At 37.8% G+C, this 19,783-nt stretch overlaps 3 protein-coding genes and 1 long non-coding RNA gene across 9 annotated transcripts; 3 read left to right on the top strand and 1 right to left on the bottom strand.

The window, feature by feature from the left end:
• Nucleotides 1-1,162: 1,162 nt before the first annotated feature.
• On the top strand, nucleotides 1,163-7,546 carry LOC113725271 (uncharacterized). The gene is made up of 12 exons (XM_027248340.2): nucleotides 1,163-1,324; nucleotides 1,602-1,700; nucleotides 1,866-2,036; nucleotides 2,253-2,318; nucleotides 2,565-2,630; nucleotides 2,933-3,046; nucleotides 4,202-4,362; nucleotides 4,447-4,537; nucleotides 4,654-4,722; nucleotides 5,132-5,223; nucleotides 6,608-6,671; nucleotides 7,070-7,546. The coding sequence occupies exons 1-12, from the start codon at nucleotides 1,259-1,261 to the stop codon at nucleotides 7,172-7,174; spliced, it is 1,164 nt and encodes a 387-aa protein (XP_027104141.1). The 5' UTR covers nucleotides 1,163-1,258; the 3' UTR covers nucleotides 7,175-7,546.
• Nucleotides 7,547-8,401: 855 nt separating this feature from the next.
• LOC113721174 (uncharacterized) lies at nucleotides 8,402-9,496 on the bottom strand. The gene is made up of 2 exons (XR_003455803.2): nucleotides 9,199-9,496; nucleotides 8,402-9,058 (listed from the first exon to the last, which is right to left on the bottom strand). It is a non-coding gene; the product is annotated as an uncharacterized lncRNA (long non-coding RNA).
• Nucleotides 9,497-10,339: 843 nt separating this feature from the next.
• Nucleotides 10,340-15,019, top strand: LOC113725269 (glycerol-3-phosphate dehydrogenase [NAD(+)] 2, chloroplastic-like). Of its 5 annotated transcripts, none has more exons than XR_003457304.2 (9): nucleotides 10,340-10,857; nucleotides 11,989-12,125; nucleotides 12,325-12,430; nucleotides 12,708-12,909; nucleotides 12,999-13,086; nucleotides 13,243-13,390; nucleotides 14,203-14,352; nucleotides 14,446-14,585; nucleotides 14,753-15,019. XR_003457304.2 is itself a non-coding variant. In XM_027248336.2 (9 exons), the coding sequence occupies exons 1-9, from the start codon at nucleotides 10,483-10,485 to the stop codon at nucleotides 14,765-14,767; spliced, it is 1,371 nt and encodes a 456-aa protein (XP_027104137.1). In that variant the 5' UTR covers nucleotides 10,344-10,482; the 3' UTR covers nucleotides 14,768-15,019. The 5 variants fall into 5 exon arrangements, 4 of the variants coding, with proteins under 4 accessions (XP_027104137.1, XP_027104140.1, XP_071929822.1 ...); XM_027248336.2 differs by having other exon boundaries at nucleotides 10,344-10,857; nucleotides 14,436-14,585; XM_027248339.2 differs by having other exon boundaries at nucleotides 10,721-10,857; nucleotides 11,979-12,125; nucleotides 14,436-14,585.
• A 51-nt stretch (nucleotides 15,020-15,070) lies between these two features.
• LOC113725267 (pentatricopeptide repeat-containing protein At2g40720-like) lies at nucleotides 15,071-18,629 on the top strand. Of its 2 annotated transcripts, XM_072073717.1 has the most exons (2): nucleotides 15,071-17,034; nucleotides 17,323-18,629. In XM_072073717.1, exons 1-2 carry the CDS (start codon nucleotides 15,279-15,281, stop codon nucleotides 17,844-17,846), a joined length of 2,280 nt encoding a protein of 759 aa, XP_071929818.1. In that variant the 5' UTR covers nucleotides 15,071-15,278; the 3' UTR covers nucleotides 17,847-18,629. The 2 variants fall into 2 exon arrangements, with proteins under 2 accessions (XP_071929818.1, XP_027104136.2); XM_027248335.2 differs by having other exon boundaries at nucleotides 15,071-18,629.
• Nucleotides 18,630-19,783: the final 1,154 nt, after the last annotated feature.

Genomic DNA, 19,783 nt, shown 5'->3' with positions numbered 1-19,783 from the left:
ATTTTGACAAAAAAGAATTCAAAAGTTTAGCGCCTTATCCGTCAAATACTTATCAATTAACCCAAAGCCTCCTACATTTTTATCGAGGATACAGAAACGGAACAAAACCCATAGAAATCAAAACTTATTTATTAACAAATTAATGCAAAGAACAATTACGATAAAATTATTTCTGTCGCACAATAAATACATTAGGACAATGCGAATCATGCATAGAAAATCAGAAAATCACCATTAAACAATTGAGCATGTAATTCAATGACTTCACTATATGAGAAAATGATCTGCCTTGTGCTTCGCATTTTGAAAAATAATTTTTTGATTTTTACTTTTAAAATATGGCAAATTAGTCCCTCGCATTCTAAAAAATGAAGCAAATTAGTTCCAAAATGAAAACTTGATATAAATTTTAGGGATAAAAGGAATATCACTTTTGTTTCTTTTGCATCAGTTACACTTGGACGTGCATATTACGAATGTAACATAAAAAGGAAAGAAATTGATGACATCAAAAACAACCTTTTCAGTTTTCTCTCTAAAAACAACAAAAATTCTTTGAGAAAATAACATTAAGTCAACATAAAAAAAGGAAGGAAAAATTTAAAAATAAAACAAAAATTTTACCCCTAAAGCGATGTTCCAAATTTACCCCTAAATGGATTTAATTATGGGATTGACTTGCTTTATTTTAGAATGTGATAGACTAAGTTGTTTCATTTGAAAAACGAGGAATCAAAATGAATATTTTCCAAAATATGAAGGACAAAACACGTCATTTGCCCCATCTTCATTATGCATGAGAACAATTGAAAAGCATGCGCTATAAAATCTTAGATTCAAATTTTTTCTTTTTTGGAAAAAAAGGTAGCAAGAAAACCACTTTCCATTAATTTTTGGCCCCAAAAAAAATCATTAGAACCGATTTTACCTGTAATTCGTAATTAACATTTGAACTGGGTCAGCCAACAGGGTATTGGACCGTTGGCCGGGGAGCACCAATGTCCTTGGGACATCCCTTGGGCCAATATGGATCCTTTTCGTTGGGCAATAAATTCTGAATGACCCAAATAGTAATTTCCTGGACTGGACTTGGCATGTTTCTCGGGTCAGGCCCAAGCTAGGACAAACCAGAATTCCACATTTTCCACTCCTCCGTCTAAAACCCTTCAAATCAATTTTCTCGTGGTTTTTAAATCATTGCAAAAATCGTTGATGAACACCCGAAATTGAAGAGAGAAGAGAAGGAATCGGAAGAAGAATGGCATCCGTCAATCTGAAGCGACACATTGTTACTGCTCTCTGTAGATATTACTCTATAGATTCGGTCAGATTTCTTTTACAATTTAATGGTTTATCTACTTCATTCATAAGTTTAGATTATGATTCTTTTCCCATGGCTGTGGAATTGTTATACTATTAATTCCAGCGATTAATGTGGAATTTAGTATTAGATGTTTTAAGTTACTAACATACATCGCGGTTCGTTTTCAATCACTTTCTCGTGTTTATTTTAAGAATATGGCTCTTTAGAGATAACTGTTCACATTGAAAGCTCATGATAATATTGTTCGTCGTAATTATTTGTTTATGTCTAAATGCAGAAAGTCTACCTGAGTGATGTAGATAGTAACCTTAAGAGCTTGTGTTCTAAGATTACGAAGTCGTCGTCAGAGGGGGATGCCCTTGTGGATGACAAAGAGGTAAGAAGAACGCTGTTGTAATTCATGAAATTTGATTACTTAATATGGTTTTTGAGTACAATAGTTGTGGATTTGTGGTGTAGTGCTGTTAATTTTTGGCCTATCTATGCCGCATTGTATGCAAGTGAATGTAATATCTGATTTTAGTTGATATTTTTGTGACAGTTGACTAAGTGGGTAGCATTTGTGGAAAGCCTTCCTATAGAGTCCAGCCCGTCTGTTAAGGTTCTCAGTGAGTTGAATGAAGACCTGACCAAGAAGTCTGTTCTTCTGGCAAATGGTTTGAAGCCTACTGCAGCTGATATTATTGTCTTTGCAGCAGTGCATCCATTTGTGGTATTTAGCCTTTAGCCTTTCTTCTAACTTTAATATGTTGAGAAATGCTCAATTACATCAATATCTGGACATCTGTTATAGTAAAATTTTTTTATTATTTTGTTTTGTATTTCTGGTGTCCCTGTGTCTGGATTCTAGCAAAAGGCACTCATTTTAATTGGAATTTTTAGTTTCAAATGTTAATTTCAGTATCTTGGTGTCATCTGGCATTGACAGATTGGTCTTCCAAACTCAGACAGAGCAAAATTGCCACATTTTATGAGATGGGTGGACTATATCCAGGTAAGGCAACATGTAATAATATTCTCACCAAATTTATTGGTCTATTCTTAGAAGGTGAACCTTTGGTGTTGAAATGTGGAGACTTAGTATGTCTTATCCTTAACTCTTCCTAGTGCACAATAGAAAAGAAATCTAAAGAGATGAAAACCACTTACATGTTGTGTCTTCCTCCTGAAGTTGTGTGGCCTTGTGTACAAACCTGTTGCACATTGTTAAATCTTTCTAATTACTCTTACTTTTTTGCAGAGCAAGGTGGATTTTGGAGATTGCTTTGAAAGGATTTTGATAGAGAAGGTCCAGTTTGAGCCACCGGTATGCTATTTTTATAGTTAACCATACATTTCAACCAACATGTATGTAGCATTAAAGTTGTGAATTTTTGTTTGTTCTTATTCATAACTTTAGCTAAGCTTAAATGTGTCACTGTAATGAATCATATCCAGATTAGAAAAAGATGATTACGTTTAATTGAAGAGTAGCATTACGACAATGAGTAAACAGTAAACAATAAACAAACATTCTATTGCTTTTTTATTTTGCAGGACATCACTTTAGTTCAGAAAAAAACAGTTTGGCCATTGAATATGTTCTTTGTTTTAAAATGGTTGTGCCAGGTAGTAAAAAATGTAAAGAAGGTTGAACCAGAGTCAACCACAAAGAAAGTGCAAGAGACAAAAGAAGCTACAAGTACTAGAGCAGAGACAAAAGTAGTGAAGGGTGTTGAGACGGTATGTCTTTCATTGTATAACATGTTAAAACTAGATTAATAGCTGCTGCCAATAAGCTTTTAATTTTGAGCTTTGGACTACCATAAGAGTCACTAATTTGAGTCGATCTACTGTCGAATAAGCTGAGGCTAGTTTTTTTTTCCCCTGCTAACACTCTGAAGAATTTGCTTAAAGTTGTATATCTTCTATCCATTTATATCCAGAGTGTGAAACATGCACATGATACTAACATGTGAACATCACAAGAAGATATCTTTATGTGAATGCTGTGCATGAGAAATCTGAGATGTAGGTATAATCTTTTGATGTGATAGGATTTGCTAAATTCATTTGGAGCTTTTGCATTTAAAACATTGACTAGTTAGTGGTGAGTATGATAAAGTTGGCCGCTTGGATTTGTTGAGAATTACGAAAGTCACGGGTGGAATTCATCTGCATGAAATTTCCTTCATGAATACAGGTGAGGGATGTGGTACATCTTGTAAAAGTTTCTCTTTTATAGATTTAATTTAGATCACCTGTCTTACATGCTGTTAGGATAGATTTCATTGTGAGAGCTCAATGCATATGCTAGCTAACAAATCAAGTTATCATTTGTTGACATTGAGGGAGGGATATCAAAAGATTGTCAAGAATGACTGGCATGAATTTTCCCACTTTAACTATTCGGTGGTTGTAATTCATCATCAGCAAAATAGGTCCTTTTCTGATTCTGTTCAAGCATATTTACTTAAAAACTTTTATCCATGTTTCTGGAGAAGTTCCTGAACAAGGCAATTGAATACCCACTTCCTCTCGATAACTTGTTTAAAATTAGATCTTGAATATTATGGTAAACTTCAATTAAATATTTAAACTTTTATCTATGCATTGGCTTCACAAGATATACAACTCTCTTGCAGTATTTTGGAAACATTAATTTGTAATGTTTTGAAAGCATTGGAGGTTTGGCATTTGTATTTTCTTTCCATTAAATTACAGGATTCCTTGGGAAACAATGGCGATGATATTGAATATTTATTGTCTTGTGCTCTCTACTCATTGAATGATGGACCTTTCTTTAGAAGCTGACAATTGTCTTGTAAATCTTGTTAGTTCGACATTGGTTTCTATGTCTCTCTCTCTGACTACTTTGTTATGCTTCTAAACCTGAAGAAGAAGGATGCAGCAGAAAACCAAGCAGCAGCTGACAATAAAAAAGTAACTTGTAAAGAAACAGTTGATAAACATACAAAAGATACTGAAGTCAGTGTTAGTTTGCTCAAGATACAGATTGGTCTTGTTCGTAAAGTGTCTAAGCATCCATCAGCTGACAGGTAAATGTTAAATCGACATTCAAGATCCCCTGCTTAAGTGGATAGGCTAAATGATTGTTCTTCTTTTGTCCATATGTGCTGCAGCTTACTTGTTGAGGATATAGATATTGGAGAGAGCAAACCTCGACAAGTCGTCAGTGGTCTGGCTAAATTTATTAGTCCTGAGCAGTTGACGGTATCGATAATGTTTGATTGATATCGGCCTGTGTATTTAGATTTTTAAAGCAGTTTTTTGTTTTGAATTTTTTTCACTTTCTACAATATTTTTTGCTGTTTCTTTGTATCTTGCAGAATCGCCATGTTGTATTGATAACAAATGTAAAACCTTCAAAGCTAAGAGATATCCTGTCAGAGGGATTGGTACCTCTTCTTTTCTTTTCCTTGTCATCTTGGGTTATTCTAATTTTCTTGATATGCCTTGCGCATTATGTGCTTTCTCTTTGATGTGGCGTTTAATAAGCGGCAGCTTGGCTCAATAGCGAGAAATATTATGTTAGAGGTTGCTGTTACATTTAAATATGCACAATCTGGACATTTATTACACAGGAGACCCTATTTAGAAATTAACGTTGTTAGTAACTGGTATGAGCAGGCCATCAGTAATGAGAGTTTGCTCATATAAGATACTTTCTGTGTTTTACTCATATTTTAGTATGCAAAAAAGTGGGCTTGATGCTTGTTCATGATTGTTTCTTTGTATATCCAGATTCTGTTTAATTTACAGTGTCTAAGGTGTATTTTTAATATTATTGCTACTTTTTCTTTCCAGGTATTATGTGCTTCTAATCAGGATCATTCTGTTGTGGAGCCACTTATAGCTCCAGAAGGGGCCAAAATTGGGGAATCTGTTACATTTGCCGGGTATGAGTTAGAATGAAACTTATAGTGATGATTATAAAAATCAACAAAGGAACTAGAATCACTGCCACTTCTCATGCTTTTAAAATGAATTGCTTGTTCTGTATTGCAGTTTGTATGATTGCTTTCCTGCAACAGTTTCTTTCTTGTTCCAAATTAAGTGTTTTGCATAATAAATAATCTTACATTCTAGTTCCTTCATGACTCTTTAGCTTGTTTGGTTGAGGGGTACTTCTCTTTTGTCAAGTTTCTCTGGAATTCTTAATTTCCTTTGTAATATCTCGGAGAGGAAACATTACACCTGTGGAGAAGGAGATGAACTAGAACGTTGATCAGTGTAAATTCAAATAGTAACTATTGTCACTATAATCATCAACTAAATCCATTAGGAAACATAGTTTCACTACAGTGTTGCAGGTTTAGGCATTCTATAGTTCTACTTAAAGGACTAAATACTTGTGCAGATATGGAGATGGACTAGGATATTGATTAGTTAACTTAATTCTACCTATCATAATAGACATCAAGGAATCTCTTGAACAAATTCTTCGTGCTTTAAATTTCAAGTTTTCAGGCAAATGCAAGCAGGGAATCAGAGAAATAAATGTGCCTATTTCCATCTCTACCAACTCTCTCTGGTTTGGAAATTATCCTACTAAATTCCTTGCATTGTTCTTTTTCCCTTCATCTTTTGCTCGCTCGCTCGCTTGCAGTCTTATCATTTCTCTTCGGCTGGCTTATATTTGGTAAAAACTTTGGGAATGAGATAGAGGGGTTTTCGAAACATAGATATTGTGGGGAACCTGTTGATTTCAGCAACGGGTTTCTTTTGGGGCTGTCTTCAACAGATTTCTTTTGTGGTTGTCTTCTTGTCCAAGGCTTATTTACTGTTGAGGCTTTGGTTGGTTGATTTAGATTTCTTGAGAAAGTGAAGAAGAGGTCTTGTTGGTGTGCGCGTGTGGTATATGATTTTAATTATTTTCATACAAGTGCAATTGCATTATCCAATTTGTAAGTTAACTGTGTTGCTGTTTTTGGAGTAACAAAACCTAGCTTGAAGCAGAAGATAAGGCCATGTTATTATTGCTTATAACCAAGCTGATTTTTTGTATGTGATTGCTTATTGCTGAATGTTTATCAATATACTAAAGCAGGATGCACTATAATGTAGAATCTATTATGCTTTTGTTAGTAATCAGCAGCCCAGAATTTCTAATGAATTACCATTTGTTATTTGGATTCAGAAATTATGTATCTAAATAACCAGTTTTTAGTTACTCAGGAAGTTTCTGTATAATAACTCGTGTTATTGTTCAATAGACAGATTTTTTTCTTCAACTGAGATAGTGTAATCAACTTGCACTCTACTTCCAATGTTTCCATGCAGATTTGAGGGAAAACCAGAAGATGTTCTGAACCCCAAAAAGAAACAGTTGGAGAAGATAACTCCAGTATGTACTTCCTCTTCAATACATGGATCTTATGACTCGTTAGTTTATTGGTGAATATTGGGAACATTAGTGATGGCTTTGATGTTCGTCAATTTGATGAAACTGTTGGAAACCCAGGATTTGGCCTGTTAGACTTCGTGCCACTTCATTTCTGAGCTTGTTGGCACTGTCTGACCAGTAGCTGTAGAGCTTACATGCATTTGAAATATTGCTCTCCTGTTCTGTATGGAAGTAAATTTTGTTAATAGATCAGAGATATGTATGCAAAAACATGTTAAAGAGTAATTTATGTGGTTGAATTTTGACGTTTTGGAGTTCACTCTGCGTGAGCTGCATTTTCGATCTTTGTTCACTATAATTTGTATACTAATGCTAACATGGGGTTACCTCGATTGCAGCATCTTTTGACCGATAGCAGTGGGATAGCCACATTCAAAGGGGTACCATTTATGACATCTGCTGGGCCGTGCAAGTCTTCAATTCCCAATGCCAGCATCAAATGATGGAGCGCATTAATAGTACCTGGATCGTGTGAACATCAGACAGAATACTTTGCAGACTGAACCTCTTATGCGCAGAGTCCTTGAATTTTCGGATTTTTCCTGGGGCGTGCGTATTATTTCTTGCCTTCTTAGATGCATTGCAAGGGTGTTGAAAATAGTGTACAAACTGTAAGCTCGAATCGTAGAGAGTCATTCTTCTTTACGCTTTATCCCGGTTTTGCTACAGCCGGGCGTGGACTCGATAGTTATATCAGAAGAAAATGGTGGGTGGTTCTCATAAAGCGTAGGGACCATTTGTTGTAATTTGTTTTGAGAATAATTTACATTCCTCCCCTGAGAAAATTATTGGAAGCTCCCATCTGGTTTAAATAATTACGCCTACGTCGCATGCATCATATCCGTATGAAACCATTTTTTTTTTTTTTAATCTTGTTTATGTAATCTGATGCCATCCCTACATTCGCATGTGAGGGCAGGTCTGTGATATTCTTTCTTTTATTGTATCTTTTTCAACCACTCTTCACCGCTTCCGGCATCAGAAAGTCGAAACATTAGCGCCGGACGGCAACCAAGAATCGCGTTCTTTAGGCCCTCAGTTCCATTTGCGTAGAAAGGAAAGAACGGAGATGCGGCACGAAACTCGAAACCATGCCCTGCAAGCAATTTCGTTCTGCTTGGTTCTCGGTCAAAATTTGCGGGTGCGAAATGGCGTTATTACGAGGTTTGGTCAATGTGTTCAACTTCACATTTTTGTTTGCACAAACAGAGGAAAAAAAAAGTTTCCTTACTAGTGTACTGGTTCCACCTGTCCTCCTAATAAAACTAAACAACCACCAAGATGAGCCCGGACCTTGAAATTTTCAGCGTGAGAGCATAAATGTGATTCGAATGAATATGTTAAACGAATAGAGCATTGTGATCTAATTAGGTTGTTTACCGTTTTCTCATAAAACAGCCTTTATATTCGCGAGAATTCTTGAAACGTATCAATTTATAAAACTGCCTTTATTTCTTGTCCCTTTCTTTTACTTTTTGCCCTAACTCCTAATGCAAATGCATTTCCTAGTGAATGATACAGTGACGACGCAGTTACTACTACACATATTCTCTCCAAACAAGTGAATGGTACGAGATTCGAATACCAAGCGCTGATTGCGGTTTAGGAATCAACTTTGTAAAAGAAATCCAAAATGATTGGATTCGATCCGATCATGTGAACCCATTGAATAAGAAATCAATATCAATTTCAAAATGCTGCAACTTCAAGAAGGTTCCGAATACAGTCATACAAAACAAAACAACCGCCACCTTCGAAAAGCAGTGACCACTGGTGGCAGCAAATGGCTCTCCTGCCTCTCGAGCTGTGACCGTTGATGTGAACTTTGGATCTTTTCTTGCTCTTTCGCATTGTTTCTCAAATACTACTCTACTAATTCATCATATCCAGCCAGGAGGGTGGAAGGGACTAAGCAAGTGAGAATATCAAATACTATTCCCCAAGAAAGTTAATTTGGTTCCAACTCCGGAGAAGGAAAAAGAAGAAGAAGAAGAAGAAGAAGCATGGCTTGTATTGAAGCTTTAAGCTTCTGAGAGTTGATTTGATTAAAAATAATTATTCAATTGGAAGTAGAACGCGGGGGAAAAAAATCAATAAAAATGCCTGTGATGATGGTGGTGTCGGTGATCATCCCATCCAAAACACTGCAACACTGGGTAACAAGCTACAAAAAGGCACCTCTTCACCATCCTGAATACGGATGAAACTAGCGAACAGGGACAGCAGCAACATGCCAACATTGGATCATCATATGGGCCGTCATGCCTTCCATGGCACTGGCCGTGGTGGTGGTGGTGGTGATGATGCTGACCCATGGTCCTCTCAACCTGGTTATCGCAAAGCCGAATAAAAATACTTGAGTTCAAAATTGGGTTCTAGCTAGTAATACCAAGACTGCTCACATATCTTCACCAACTATATATATATATATATGTATGTAACTACTCCATGATTTACTCCAGAGTACCTTCTAGACCTGTTTCTCCGGGGCTCTGCCCTGCGGAAGGATTTTGGAGACGATGATGAACACCTATAATCAAATATATGGTTATCAAGAAAAGAGCAAAACCATAATAAAGGGTTTGGAATTGGAAGGGAAAAATAACTGGGAGTACTATACTTAGCTAAACACACAAGAATGCGAATATTCGCGGTAAGGTGAAAAGGGTGTCGAAAGAAGCAACGCAAGGGGGAAGAATATTAACTGCTACAATACGTAATAGTTGAAGCTAAAATTTCGCGCAGTGGGTATCTTGAGAATTTGAAAGCGTGTGAACTGCGTGTTAGTGGATGGTGGTGGCACCGGTAATTAAATTGATTAGTGGAACAACATGATTGAGTTGAGTTTAGCTATTCACTTATGATAATAATTGAATAATGATGATGATACTTCACTGTCGTTGGTTCAATACATTATATATATATATATTTCACTGTCGTTGGTTCAATACAGAAAATATCTTAATTTTATCGGTCAAATCTCTCTGCATTTGTGCATTTCGCCTCTCAAAAATACACGAGTGATGAAAAAATAACTCGAACACACGATCTTGAAAACCATTATAAGAAGAAACTTTTTGGGGCGGCGGAATACCTTTGTGATTTAATTTGTAAATCTGGTACTGTGGCATAGGACTTGCACAATTGTCAAAACCTCCTGCTGAGGATTTTTTTTAAAAAAAATATTTTTAGAAGTAATTTAATTCCTTTAGAATTTTTAATAGCATTGATGGGTCCATCTCCATTCCTTCGTCGCCGCGTCAGTCAACTGACATAGGACCAGTTGTAAAAGGTTGTACGGTACTCAGCACAAAAAATAAATAAAAAAAACTCCAAAATTTCCTTGAGAAAAGAGGAAGGCTCCGTCTCCCTCTCTCGCATTTAATTTTTAAAAAACAAATTTGAAGCTGCTGTATAGATTTTTTATAAATTTTCTGTTATATTTTTTAATTTTTTATTATATATTATTTTTTTGAAATTATTATATTTATTTTTTATTTAATTAATAATTATTAAATTTTAAAAAAATTAAAAAAAATTAAAATATAATATTTATGTAGAAAAAATATTAATATAATAAAAAATAAAACAGAGCGGTGGGATAGAAGATCCACTGAGAGACCATAGCGATACAAGTACTCAAAAGGCCAGTGATTCAACAAACAAACCCACAAAAAGCAGTGGATGAAGAAGACAAAAAGCACACACCACTTGCTCTGCCTCTTCCTGCTCTGTTGGAGGCGCAAAGCCAATGGTGGCCTCGCTCCGATTAGAGTCTCCGCTGCCGTCGGCGTATTATTCGCACCATTTCTTCCCTGTCAGTACCAGTAACAATAGAACTACAAGTCAGCTTGATTGGAGCCGGTGCCACTACCAACGGCGGCCTCCTACTTGCAGCCTAGTAGTGCAAAAATTTCCTGTGAAATCCAGTTCCGTGGTTCTTTACGCTTCTTCAGGCGGCAGCACTGCTCCCGCGGATGATGAAACTATGGAACCTCCATCTTCGCCGCCTGAAGGCTCCAAGGACCGCCGCAAGGTGGTGCAAGTGGCCTGGGAGAAGCTGGTTCGCTGGTCCCGCTCTTGGCGCTCCAAGGCCAAAACAGACGTTCTTGAACGCGCTAACAAGGTAGTAATATTCCATTTCTATGCATTTTTCCTGTTTTTCTTTTGTAAATTGGATGTGAAACGCATCTGTCTTCAATCACATGTGCGTGTTTTTTTTGCACAATGTGGGTGGAAATTCACCTGCAGTTTATTCATTGATAGCTTTTTTGAGATTCTATTATCTTGTCTCGTTGATAAGAGGACACTTTCAATCAATGTAGCTCCTTTGCTTATAGAAATTTTCGGTTATGGAAAAAAGTTTCTTACTGCTATTTATCTGAAAGGTTTGCTTTTTCTTTTTGGAAAATTTTTCTTATGGCTGAATATATCTGTAAGTTTTGGATTTGGAGATGCTTTGCGCTTGTTACCAGTAGTTTTTGGTTTTTGGACAAGCTTTTTACTTGCTGTACATTAGAGGTTGCCAAGTTCACCGGGTGAAGTATGACGTTTTGCTGTGAGTTGCATAAAGCCTTTCTAACTTTCCAAAAATAAACCATTACAGGAAGTCACCTAGAGTAGCTCCTTTGAATGCATTTCTAAAGAAATTATTTGATCCATTGGAATGTAAAAGTGATGAAAGAGGTGTTTCACTGAATGGAAATCATATGCAAAGTACTTTCTAAAACACATTCACAAGACCTTCATCATTAGTGTAAAAACCATGCCCAAAATGGACTAGCACCTGCAGAAGTCAAGCTGGTAAGAGCCATATTTTTTCTTTGTTTTGGACAAATTCCTTACTGCTCAGCAGTTCAATATTTAGTTTCAATTAACCATTTTAAACTGATTGATACCCTGGATTGGCTTCGAAATGGTGGTTTTTTCCATGATAACATAACACAGGAGGCACTGACAATATGGAAACAGTTTGACGTTGCTTAACCTAGCCCTTGCTAGACCGACAACAAGTGGCCAGACTCCAGGTGCCCCTGAACTTGGTTAGTCATTTCTTAAAGGTGACGATGCTCAGAGGAATGATTTGTTAACCACTTAGGACTCATTATTCATCATTCCTGTTAAGGTTATGTTTAGACCCTCCTTTTGGATTTCAAGGCCTCCCCCCCCCCCCCTCTTTGGGAGGATGTGGTGGTATTTTGTTCTGGGATTTTAAGGATAATTTATTTTTTATTTGGTACTGACTAGAGGACTTTAGGTGGTGGTGCTCGGAGGTGGATCTTTTGGAACAGCAATGGCTGCTCATGTTGCAGAAAGAAAGGCCCAACTAGAAGTTAATATACTTGTACGGGATCCTCAAGTATGTCGATCTATAAATGAGAGACACCGTAATTGGTGAGTTCCTTTCCCCTGCTCTCTTCTGTACCATTATTTGCGCATGTCTGCAAAAAGCTGTATATCCAGCACTCTTGTAATTCCCTTTTCTGTCAATGTACTGTCCTCTCATGCAATTTCACTTTTTCCCTCTGCTTTCCCATTTCAGCGTAAAATCTGATTTTCTTTTGAACTCATCTTAATTGTTCATTGATTTCAGCAAGTATTTCCCTGACCACCAGCTACCTGAAAATGTTATTGCAACGACTGATGCCAAAGCCGCTTTGATGGGTGCAGATTTCTGCTTCCATGCTGTACCAGTGCAGGTACCTTCCCTCTTCCCCCACCCATCATAGGAGTTCTGTGTTGCTGCTTGTTTCCAAGCAAAAAAGTTGGATCAGGTTGTGCTTTTATTTATTTATTTCTTCACATTTTCCAGCCTACCTGAAATACGCCAGTTTCTTCCATTAACTCGACTCATTACAAGAATAATCAACAGCTGCTGTTTAATCTACTGTTTCAAATATTATAATGAGTATTATGATTCTTTTCTGCTGTGATGTTATGAATAAGACACAGGTTGTCAGCTAAATTTGATTGCAGTTCAGCTCAGCATTCCTTGAGGAGATTGCTGCATTTGTTGATCCGGGCTTACCTTTTATATCCCTCAGCAAAGGTTTGGAGCTGAATACGTTAAGAATGATGTCCCAAATAATTCCAAAAGCACTAAAAAATCCTCGCCAGCCTTTTATTGTTCTATCTGGACCTTCTTTTGCACTGGAATTGATGAAGAAATTGCCAACAGGTCAGTTGAATATGTTTTATTGTGAAGACTGTAATTTAGATGGGAAATTGTTGTTTGACGTGATTATAAGTATCTATTCTTAAATGCAGCAATGGTGGTGGCATCAAAGGACAAGAAGATGGCAGATGCAGTTCAGCAACTTTTAGCTTCTAGAAACATGAGGATTAGTACATCCAGGTAGCAGATTTCTTTTAAATCTAGAAAAGAAGACTTCAAAACATCATTCTTTTTCTTTCTGACACACAGAAGTTCTGTATATTACTGGCAAATGGGTTCATTGGGCTGAATCTTGTTCCTAAATGCTCAGCTGAGCTTGTAACCTTGTTGTTGCAGTGATGTTACAGGGGTTGAAATTGCAGGTGCGCTGAAGAATGTACTTGCTATAGCAGCTGGGATTGTGGATGGACTCAATCTGGGTAACAATTCAATGGCAGCATTAGTTGCACAAGGCTGCTCTGAGATACGTTGGTTGGCAACAAAGGTTAGTTAACTTGCGTGGAAATCTGAAAACTGATGTTATGTCAACCATTAGTGGATACCCTTTACAAGTTATCCAAGGCTAGAGTATCGTGTAACTTATTGCTTCAATCCTACTTTCTCCTTGATCACTTGGAGGAAGCAAAATTGTGTATGAGATTATAACTGCCTGAATTATTAACTTTGTGCTTATGCATACTTGTATGTTCAAGCATCTAAGTTTGTTTCCCTAGAAATGTGTTTCATGTTCAAGTTACTTGTACATGTCAATTAGAGAGTAGCAAATCCAGAATTTGAGGCTGGTACTGCTATGCACTTGAAGAGACACATTGGTCCAACTGCATATTAGGATTTTAACAAAAACTTGGGGGTTTAAATTAAATGTCAATCAGACTATTTGGAAACTCTCTGGAGGTCTAAACATCATTGCAGGTCTCGCTTTAGTGAGTATCATGCCATGGTGATATTTTTCTGGACTGTCATTCTGATGCATGCACATGATTTATATGTGCAGGATGAGCAATATAGTGCTGTCTTCTAATAGATTACGGAATCTACTGATGGCCTTCTATATTTCTAAAAGTTGTTTAATTATCTGATTTCAGTACCTATATTCTATGACAGCTCAAAGTAATTTGACATTTTGTTTTGGTGCTTTTCTCATGATGTTTGACTTCTCTCGTGTTTTGGTAATTTATTTACGAGTGCAAGGTCATGCCTGCCTTGTTTGTTTCTCTGTTTCTCGTATAGGCGTTGCCAATTCCACAGTTTTGTTTGTGTTGAGTATTTATTGATACTGATCTGTGTTGAATGAAGATGGGTGCCAAATCAACAACCTTAACTGGCTTGTCGGGAAGTGGAGACATCATGCTCACTTGTTTTGTGAATCTTTCAAGAAATAGAACGGTTGGAGTTCGCCTTGGCTCAGGGGAAGGTCTTGATGATATACTGAGTTCCATGAATCAGGTCCTTAAAAAAGTATCTTACTAGCAGACTTGTGTAGCTGGTGTAACTAATTGGACTGGCTATCTAACCGCTTCAGCTTTTAGGTGGCTGAAGGTGTATCAACAGCTGGAGCCGTAATTACACTGGCCCAGAAATATAAGGTTAAAATGCCAGTTTTGACAGCAGTTGCCCGTATTATTGACAAAGAACTGACACCCACTAAAGCAGTTTATGAGTTGATGGCCCTCCCTCAGGTTTGCCCATGTCCATTTAACACAAGGAAAGAGAATTCTTTAGGTTGATCCTGCACGATCTTAGATGATTACACATCACCACTGTTGCACTTTTCTGTAATACTGAATGGAGTGTTTTTTTTTTAAAAAATAATTAATTAATTTAATCTAATTCTTATCTCGTGCAGGTTGAAGAAGTTTAAAACCTATGGATGGGTGGAAAGACAAACAAAAACTCGATACTGCAGCAGCAATACTCTAAACAGATAGTGCTATTGTAAAAGATTACAGGCCGAAGTATCAAAGTACGACGAAGAGCAGAATCATTTGTCTTCCGTTTTTCTGTTTCCGCCTCTTCCTCAAAACATCCTCTTTATGAGGTGAAGAATTTTGTAGAAAACATTTGTCTGTTGATCAATGCAAAATATTCCACGTACAAAATTCTTGCTATTTCATCGTATTTATATCGTACTTCAATTAACTGTCGGTATTAACGGAAAAGGAGAAAACGTTATCCCGTACTCAAGACGCCTTCTTCATGCATGAATGGTCGTGAGAATAAGCATCCTACTGAGCACGCTTTCACGCTACACTTAAAAGGCGGGAAGTCGGTCTAGCTTTTGACGTTGTACTTCCAGCGCCATGTCCTGAAACGAAACTCTGCTTCGAAAAGTAGAAGCAAAACAAGCTTTTTCAGCTTCAAAAAATGATGATATGTACCGCAACCCGATCAAATTACGCCCTTTATCAACTCTGTTTGGAACCCATGTACCTTCCTTGCTGAACTCCAGCATCAGAGATTTAGTCCAACAAGGACGTTATTTCGAGGCCCTTCAGTTATATGCCAAACAATCTTATTTCCCTCTCTGTACGTCCAAATTCACCTTCCCTGCTCTCCTCAAAGCCTGTGCTTCTCTCTCAAATCTTGGCCATGGAATCGCTATCCATGCCACCATCATCACAATGGGTTTTCAATTTGACCCTTACACTGCCGCTTCACTCATTAATATGTATGTCAAATGCGGGTCTCTTTGCAATGCAGTCCAGGTGTTTGAAAATGGGACGCACTCGACAGCAGTGGCTCAGGATGTTACATTTTGGAACTCTATGATTGATGGGTTCTTCAAAAATGGGCTTATCAAGGAGGGCTTGTTTCAGTTTCATCGAATGCAGTCGTCTGGTGTTAGCCCAGACGGATATTCTCTTTGTATTCTCCTTCGTGCGCTCGATTCCAATTTTGGTGTTCGAAGCGGAAAAGAAATCCATGGTTATGTTGTTAGAAAGTCGTTTCTTTATGACACTTTTGTGATAACTGCGTTGATTGATATGTATTCCAATTTCGGTTGGCCAATGGATGCTTGGAATGTTTTTGAGAGGCTGCAGGATAAGAATAGTAGTATTGTAGTTTGGAATGCGATGATAAATGGTTTTTATGAGAATGGATGGTGGAATGACAGTCTGGAGCTGTATACATTGGTAAAGAATGAGGGTTACAAACTTGTGGCTTCTACGTTATCTACTGCATTGGCTGCTTGTTCTCATGTTCGATATTTAGACTTCGGAGGGCAGGTTCATGCTGATGTGATTAAGGTGGGTTGTGAGGACGAACAATATGTTTGTACTTCTCTATTGAGCATGTATGCTAAGTGTGGATTAGTTGAAGATGCAGCAAAGACTTTTAACTCTGTAGCAAATAAAGGAGTTGAGATATGGAACTCCATGATCTCAGCTTATGTTGGGAATAACACTGCTTATGATGCTTTGGTTATGTACCATCAGATGAGATCAGGTGCAATTCCTTCTGATTCATTCACTATATCAGATATTCTAGTAGCTTGCAGTGTGATGGGATTGTATGATTTTGGGAGGGCAATTCATGCAGAGATCGTTAAAAGACCAATACAGAATAACCTTGCTGTGCAGAGTTCTCTTTTGACTATGTACTCAAAGTCTGGAAGTCTGGTCAATGCTCTTGATGTTTTTGGCAGCATGGAGAGAAAGGATGTAGTTGCTTGGGGTTCTATAATATCAGGTCATAGCCAAAACAGGAGATTCAAGGAGGCTCTGGATTTGTTTAAAGCAATGGAGTCCGATGGTATGAAAGCAGATCCTGATATTATGGCAAGTGTAATAAATTCCTGTGTGGGATTAGAAAATATAGATCTTGGTTGCAGTATCCATGGGTTTGTCATAAAGAGAAGATTCGAATTGGATGCCTTCGTTGGTGGTGCCCTTGTGGAATTTTACTCTAAATGGGGACAACCAAGGCTGGTTAAAACTGTGTTTTCTGACATTTTGAACAAGAACTTGGTGGTTTGGAATTCTTTAATTTCATGTTACTGCCAAAATGGTCTCTTAGATCTTTCAATTAGTCTTCTTCCTGAAATGATGCAGCATGGCTTGTATCCGGACCCTGTGTCAATTACCACCGTTCTTCTTGCTATCTCATCAGCAGTGGTATTGCTTAAAGGTAAGGCAATTCATACTTACAAGATGAGACTTCAAATTCTACATGATATTCAAATGGAGAATGCTTTGATTGACATGTACATGAAATGTGGATCCTTTGTGTATGCTGAGCACGTGTTCCATAACACGTCTACTAGGAATTTAGTCACTTGGAACACTATGATTTCTGGTTATGGATCTCACGGAGAATTCCCTAAAGCAATCAATTTTTTCAACGAAATGAGAACCTCTGGTATCTCCCCTGATGGCGTGACATTTCTTTCCCTGATTTCATCTTGCAACCATTCAGGTTTGGTCAATGAAGGCCTGAAATTATATGAACTGATGAGAGAATACAGAGTTGAGCCTGGAATGGAGCACTACATTAACATGGTGGACCTGTTAGGTCGTGCTGGATTCTTGGATGATGCTTATGGTTTCATAAACAACATGCATATTGAGGCTGACGAGAGCGTCTGGCTATGTTTATTATCAGCTTGCCAAGTCCATCGCAAGATAGAGCTTGGGGAATTGGCTGCCCAAAGTCTATTCAAGATGGATCCTACCAATGGTAGCTACTACATACCCTTGTTGAACTTGTATGTAGATGCTGGTTTACAAGACAAGGCAGCAAATTTGAGGTCATCAATGAGGCAAAGAGGATTAAAGAAGACCCCAGGATGCAGCTGGATTGAAGTGAAAAACCAGGTTGATGTTTTCTTCTCAGGTGATTCATCCTCTAGAAAGACAATTCAAATCTATGAAGCACTTCAAAGTCTCAGGAGTAATATGAAAAGAACAGAAGATTCTCTTGAAGTTGAAGATGCGGTCTAAGAATCAGAGAATCGGATATGATTTTCTCTAAACAGCTTTTAATCAGCAACTGTTGCTTTGATGTTGAAGGAGCTTTTAGAACTGGAATTCTACAAGAAGCCATAAATGTTGAATACAAGTGGATATTTTGGAGGTTTTTGACTCTTTCTCGAATGAGATTAAGAGTGATTTTGGCAAAGACGGAGTTCTGTGGAGCAGGGAAAGAATGGAAACGCATGACTGACTGGGTGCCATATATACATACATGATGAAGAAACCAAAAATCCAATTGCGATCATCATAGAAATTACAAAATATCTTCAACAGTTTTGTATCTTGTTTACATGGCGAAGGTAAAAAGTGTACCCTTGTCATTTGACCATCATAAGTGGACCAAAATTTGAAACCCAGGCTTTGACTTTCCTGATGCTAAACTACTCAAGGAAATGACGAAGTTGAGTTGAAAATGCCTGCGGTTGCAGGGCAATTCATTGGAACAGCTAGAAATAATCTAGAGGCCTAGGGAGATCATGATTTGGATTTTGAATGCAGAAAATGTTTCATTTTACCGAATAATCCAAGTCCTGTTGTAGAGATGTTGAAAGCTTTCTCATCAAAGTTGCCATTAACTCTAGTTACGACTCAAGGCAAGGCAGATGAAGCCTTGGTCTCGCTAAAAATGTTTAGACCCTGGACTTCAGAGGTTCTGGTGCAAGTCTCACGAGTTGTGAGTTTGTTTTAACTTTATATCAGTGTTTCTCGCAGGTTACATTTAATATTATGAAAAAAAATATATTATTTTAAGCGTCATAGTTCTCAGGTCATTTACTGCATTGAAATTAAAATGAAAAAGAGTGGCAATTAGTGACATCAATGAATATTAAGATTAGACATGGCAACGAGAGAGTACTGGGATGAGGGATGGGATGGGGCGGGATAGCACACATCTGCCCCATCCCTCGCCCTATCCCCTGCATTGTAAATTTTAAAAGATTACATACATACATACATACATACATACATATATAATCCAATTAGTCTTTGTTGAGACTCAATCTATTAGTTGTTTCTTTAAAGTTATTGTTGATTGGATACTTCTTGTCATATTGGAAAAAACAGCTTGTCCTTGATAGCTTACTTTTTATAGTTTCAAGAGATGGTTGGGAAGTGATGGGAGAAGAATCTATACGACTAGCTTCTCATCTGGCTGTTTTTTTTTTGAAGCAGCTTGTCATTGACCAATGTCTCCATGTAAGGCAGTTTATCAAGAGCGTTTGCTACCCTTGCTTCTGATATATGCACCTTTTACATGTACATGATCCATTTGTCTTCTTCACCCCAGGGAAACACGGGGCGGGGCAGGGCAGGGCGAGGCAAGGGGATTTATTTGGCAACCGGACAGGGGGCAGGGGATCAGGGGAAGAATCCTCCACCCCAACCCCGTCCCGTTGCCATCCCTAATGAAGATAAAAGAGTTTGGCATGGGCTTCGACATAAATAACCACAGCAGAAATGTCTCTCCTCATGGGAAGGCCGCTCCAAATAAAATGGCCGAAAGGTTGTAAGCATAAGAAGCGCGTGATGGATGAAACGTATCCAAGTCTCCTGGGAACACCACAGACAATAGAAAGACGGACCTTCAAATTTCATATGAGCCATAGCAATCTTTTTGACAAAATTTATCGATATTGGCAAACCCACTAGAAGGTTATAAATACAAGATCCTAGAATCATTTTACAACTCCCATGAAATTCCTTTTGGTGCATAGAGTACTCATCTTGGACAGCTCAAATGGTAAAGACTGGCAAAGGTACAACAACCAAATTCTGCACGTCCATAGAAAAAGGTTCGTGCCGAGCTATCATAGTCAATTCTCCCAGCAACCCCCCCGCCCCCCAAAAACAAAACCCCCAAAAAAAAAGAAAAATCAGAAGAGGAAACTAATGATTTACGAGCC

Source organism: Coffea arabica, chromosome 2c (genome assembly GCF_036785885.1).
Source record: "Coffea arabica cultivar ET-39 chromosome 2c, Coffea Arabica ET-39 HiFi, whole genome shotgun sequence".
Classification (NCBI taxonomy): domain Eukaryota; kingdom Viridiplantae; phylum Streptophyta; class Magnoliopsida; order Gentianales; family Rubiaceae; genus Coffea; species Coffea arabica.
This window is presented reverse-complemented; position numbering and strand designations above follow the sequence as displayed.